This window comes from Arachis stenosperma, chromosome 3 (genome assembly GCF_014773155.1).
Source record: "Arachis stenosperma cultivar V10309 chromosome 3, arast.V10309.gnm1.PFL2, whole genome shotgun sequence".
Lineage (NCBI taxonomy): Eukaryota > Viridiplantae > Streptophyta > Magnoliopsida > Fabales > Fabaceae > Arachis > Arachis stenosperma.
This window is the reverse complement of record NC_080379.1, coordinates 81,756,280-81,761,757: the sequence shown is the minus strand read 5'-3', so window position 1 is coordinate 81,761,757 and position 5,478 is coordinate 81,756,280. Positions and strand designations below refer to the sequence as shown.

The window sequence follows — 5,478 nt, the reverse complement described above, 5'->3', positions numbered from 1 at the left end:
GAGGAACCAAGTGGCAGCAATCACCACCTCCTCAACAACCCAAGAAGGAGTTGATGAAGAGGCAGAGGGTAACCTTGAGCAAGCCAACTATATTGGGAATTCACTTAGACATAACCATGATCCATACTCCAAGACATAAAACTCTGGATGGAGGAACCACCCAAACTTTGGGTGGGGGAATCAGCAAGATCAAAGCCAAGACCAGAGACGTTACAACTCCAACAACAATGGAGCTCATCAACAATTCACACAGAGGACATATCAACACCCCCACAACAACACTTCTCCACACCCATATCAAAACCAAAACAACACCTCTACTCCCAATCTACCATCAATTGATGACAGACTCTCTAAGCTTGAAACTTTACTTGAGGGAGTATGCAAAGACGTCCGAAACAGTAAAGTATTTCGAGAGGAAGTGCAGTCAAACATGCAGAATCAAAAAGCTGCCATCAAGAAACTGGAGACACAAATTGGTTATCTATTCAAGCATCTTTCTAACCACCACCTTTGCAATGATAACAATTCAAGAAAAGAGGAAGAGTGTCAAGCTATAACACTTAAGAGCGGGAAGGAACTTAAGGAACTCTTCCAAAAACCACAAGAAGAAGGCTCAAATGAAAAGGGAAAAGAGCAAGATGGAGTTCAAACTCCCACTTCAAGTCCACAAAAAGAAAAAGGGATGCCAAAACTGAACATCTCAAGAGCTCCATATCCTCAGCAGTTGAAGAAAAAGGAAGATGACAACCAGTTCGTGAGATTCTTGGAGATCTTCAAGAAACTACAAATCAACATACCCTTTGCTGAAGCAATCGAACAAATGCCACTCCATGCCAAGTTCCTGAAGGAGCTGATAACTAAGAAGAGAAGCTGGAAGAATAATGAAACTGTGATACTAACCGAAGAATGTAATGCTATCATCCAGCACAAACTACCCCAGAAGTTGAAGGATCTTGGGAGTTTTCAGATCCCTTGTATTATAGGGGAAATCACAGTAGAGAAGGCCCTTTGTGACTTAGGAGCCAGCATCAATTTGATGTCAGTAGCAATGATGAGGAAGATGAAGATCGAGGAGGCTAAACCAACAAAAATGGCCTTACAACTGGCAGACCGATCATTCAAATTCCCTCATGGCATAGTAGAGGATTTGTTGGTGAAAGTAGGAGACTTCATATTCCCGGCAGATTTTGTAGTGTTAGACATGCAGGAGGAAGCCAAGACTTCCATTATTCTGGGATGGCCGTTCTTGGCTACTGCTGGAGCTATCATTGATGTCCAAAAGGGTGATCTTACCTTGAGATTACACAATGAAAAGATGACATTCAATGTGTTCAAGGCCATAAGTTACCCACCAGAACAATTGGGGGAATGCATGAGGTTAGACGCACTTGAAGAAGAAGTGCAGGAGTGTTTTGAAGAAGAAGAGCATGAAGAGCCTGAGAGATCAATGGAAGAGGAGTATATATCAAGTGAGGATGTTGCAACAGCAGAGAGTCATGTTCAAGATGCACCAAAGGAAGAGACTGAAAAATCAGAGGCACCTAAGGTTGAACTCAAAGCATTGCCACCCACTCTCAAATATGCATACCTAGGAGAAAATGAAAACTACCCAGTGATTATAAGCTCAGGCCTCAGCCAAGATCAAGAGGATGAACTGCTCAAGGTGCTGTAGGAGCATAAGGACGCCATCGGATGGACCCTTGCTGACCTGAAGGGAATCAGTTCAGCTATATGCATGCATAAAATACTGTTGGAAGATGATGCAAAACCATCCATTCAATCCCAAAGAAGGCTGAATCCAATCATGAAGGAAGTGGTACAGAAAGAGGTTATGAAGCTTTGGCAAGGAGGAGTAATATACCCGATCTCAGACAGCCCTTGGGTCAGCCCCGTGCATGTTGTGCCCAAGAAGGGAGGAATCACTGTGGTTCCCAATGAGAGGAACGAACTGATACCTACAAGGACCGTCACAGGATGGCGGATGTGCATTGATTATCAGAAACTCAATGAAGCTACACGAAAGGATCATTTCCCTCTCCCATTCATGGATCAGATGTTGGAAAGACTCGCAGGACATGCTTATTACTGTTTTCCTGATGGTTATTCAGGATATAACCAAATAGTGGTTGATCCTAGAGACCAAGAGAAAACTTCATTTACCTGTCCATATGGAGTGTTTGCCTACAGGCGCATGTCATTTGGGCTATGTAATGCACCTGCGACTTTCCAATGCTGCATGCTTTCTATCTTCTCAGACATGATAGAGAAATTCATTGAAGTTTTTATGGATGATTTCTTGGTATTTGGAGATTCTTTTACTAGTTGCTTGAATCACCTCGCCTTGGTATTGAAAAGATGCCAAGAGACCAATTTGGTCTTGAACTAGGAGAAATGTCACTTTATGGTGACGGGAGGAATAGTTCTTGGCCATAAGATTTCTAACCAAGGAATCGAAGTGGACAGGGCTAAAGTGGAACTTATTGAAAGGCTTCCTCCACCCAGTGATGTCAAGGCAATTAGAAGCTTTTTAGGGCATGCTGGCTTTTAAAGAAGATTTATTAAAGATTTTTCAAAAATAGCTAAGCCCTTGAGTAATCTCCTTGTATCAAATACACCATTCATCTTCGATGAAACCTGCATGTTGGCATTCGAGCATTTGAAAGAAAGATTGTCCTCTGCCCCTATCACTCCCCACCTGATTGGAACTTACCCTTTGAATTGATGTGTGATGCATCTGACTTTGCAGTAGGGGCAGTGTTAGGGCAGAGGAAAAATAACTTAGTCCATGTAATATACTATGCTAGCAAGGTCTCTCAACAAATTTCCTTCGGCAAGTGTACCGAATTTGTCGTCAAGTAAAAACTCACAATAGAGTGAGATCGAATCCCACAGGGATTGATTGATCAAGCAACTTTAATTAGAAGAATCTTCTAGTTGAGATAATTCAGAATTTGGGTTAAGAATTGCAGAAAATAAAATGACGGTAATGTAAATAACAGGAAAGGTAAATGCTAGAATTAAAGAGCTGGAAGTAAATGACTGAAATTAAATTGCAGAATTGTAAATAGGAATGGGGTGTTTGCTCATGAAAGTAAACGCAGAAATGAAAGAGAATGGGTGAGATTAAAATTTGGGGAGTTCATTAGGCGCAGGAGATGTTGCAATTCTCTGGATCAAGTTCATTTTCATCTCTTCCTCAATCAATGCACTCATTGATCTCCATGGCAATCTTAATTGATTGAATTACAATTTCTTGCAATTCAATCTCTCAAATCTTGATCAATAGCCAATTCCTTGGTCAATTGCTCATGAGAAGAGATGAAGTGTGGTCACTGATTATACAACATGCATTTCCCAAATCAAGTATTGAGAGGATTATAGTCACATATCCATCCAAACCCAATTTGGTCCAGCATGAGAAAGCATTTCTAGCTTGATCTCTTCATTCCTCTTTCGAGGCTCAGAAGAGATCCAAGTTTGAATAGTTTCTTTTCCAAGATAACTACCCAATGGGATGAAGATCGAAAGCTTTCAAGTAAAATCTAGAAAGAAGATAGAAGAAGAATAATGAAAACTAGTATTGATCCATCAAAGTACAACAGAGCTCCCTAACCCAATGAAAGGGGTTTAGTTGTTCATAGCTCTAGAAAATGAAAACAAAGACGGAGAATACATCATGGAACTAGAAGAGCAGAGAAGGTAAAAATACAGAGAGTAGTGTTATTTTCCAACTTCTAGAACTTCCCACTAATTCAAAGCTACTCCTATATACTACTCTTCAGCTTCTAGTTGGTTCTTCAAGTCTTGGGCCTTTGGATCTTGAGTTTGAAGCAGTTCTCTTCTTCATTTGGGCTTGGCTTTACTTGTAGAGAGAAAGTGTGAAATGGGCAGAGACTTTAGCTCAGGACGTTAGGGGTGTTAACGTTTAAGTGAAAGTATGAGTTCGAGAACGTTAGTGACACTCAACATTGTCACTAATGTTCCAATGTACCCCTTTGCCTCACGTTAGAGCCCACGTTAACTAGGTTAACGTGGCTTCTAACGTGGCCTTGCCAACCTTCGAACGTTAGTGACACTCAACATTGTCACTAACGTTCCAATGTGCCCCTATGTCTCACGTTAGAGTCCACGTTAACTAGGTTAACGTGGCTTCTAACGTGGCCATTCTTAGCCATCCCCAACGTTAGTGACAATGTTGAGTGTCACTAACGTTGGCTCATCATTCACTCATCAACGCTTCCACGTTAACTAAGTTAACGTGGAAGTTAACGTGGCTCCTTGGGGGTTTTGTGGGTGCTTCCAACGTTAGTGACAATGTTAGGTGTCACTAACGTTGTCGACCACCATTGCCTCTTACGTTCGCTCCCATGTTAACCAAGTTAACGTGGTACATTTCACCTTAGGCCAACGTAGTGACAATGTTGAGTGTCACTAACGTTGGCTTCCTTCCCCCTTTTAACGTTAGAGGCCACGTTAACTAAGTTAACGTGGATTCTAACGTGGCCACTTATGATCATTGGCCAACGTTAGTGATAATGTTAAGTGTCACTAACGTTGGCTCAAAGTCCCTTCTTCACATTAGAGTTCATGTTAACTTAATTAACGTGACTCTTAGCGTGGGCAATGATGGCTTCGAGAGCGTTATTGGCAATCACATTTCTCATTAACTTTGCAAGTTACCTCCCATTCCACGTTAGTGGTCACGTTAATTAGATTAATGTGACTGCTAAGTGGTTCTTCCTTGCTTCCCTTGGTCCTGAAATTAAGCAATAGAGTGCATCAAAGTTCTAGTCCAAGTCATGGGTAATGCAACATACAATTTGTCACTAAACTCATGCAAAATCCTTATGAATTCATGTAAAATGCACAATGTATGCTTGAATCAAGGTATAAGTGAATATCTACCCAAAACTAGCTTATTTCCTAAGGAAATGCATGAAACTACCCTAAAAACAATAAAGAAATGGTTAGTGAAACTGGCCAAGATGCCCTGGCATCACAACACCAAACTTAAAGCTTGCTTGTCCCTAAGCAAGTACTGGAACAAGAGAATGATGAATGAAATGCCAAGAGAAATGAGTCATTCTTGTGGAAGTCATGTCACTGATTTTATGGTTGTTTCATGCATAGTAACTTAGGTTCATTCCATTACTGGCTTTCAGACCTTTATCCTGTCCTAAAACAATGGCTTTGCTTACATTCCATGAGACTTTTATTGATTCTTTTAATGTCATTTCAGGGCTTATTTGTGTTCTTCAAGCTAAGTGCTCTGTAAGGGGGCAACTCTTTAAGATAAGCTTTCAGCCAACACTCCCGAACCAGTTGGTTCAAGGTGCTAGGTGTTGAGACCCCCCTAAGGACTTACTCCCTCAAGTCTCTCCCCCATACATACACACCACAGGCATCTGGTTCATTTATTTTCCTTCTTGAGACCTTGGTGTCCAGCACTTCTTTGGGTTACTAAATGCTCTGTAG

At 41.2% G+C, this 5,478-nt stretch overlaps 1 protein-coding gene across 1 annotated transcript; it reads left to right on the top strand.

Moving 5' to 3' along the window:
• The first annotated feature begins 433 nt into the window (after positions 1-433).
• LOC130966321 (uncharacterized) lies at positions 434-1,675 on the top strand. Its single transcript, XM_057891109.1, has one exon. It carries the CDS (start codon positions 434-436, stop codon positions 1,673-1,675), a length of 1,242 nt encoding a protein of 413 aa, XP_057747092.1.
• The last annotated feature ends 3,803 nt before the right edge of the window (positions 1,676-5,478 follow it).

Bases quoted from the DNA above. Each gene is read 5' to 3' on its own strand.
- LOC130966321 (XM_057891109.1), top strand. From the start codon at position 434: ATGCAGAATCAAAAAGCTGCCATCAAGAAACTGGAGACACAAATTGGT.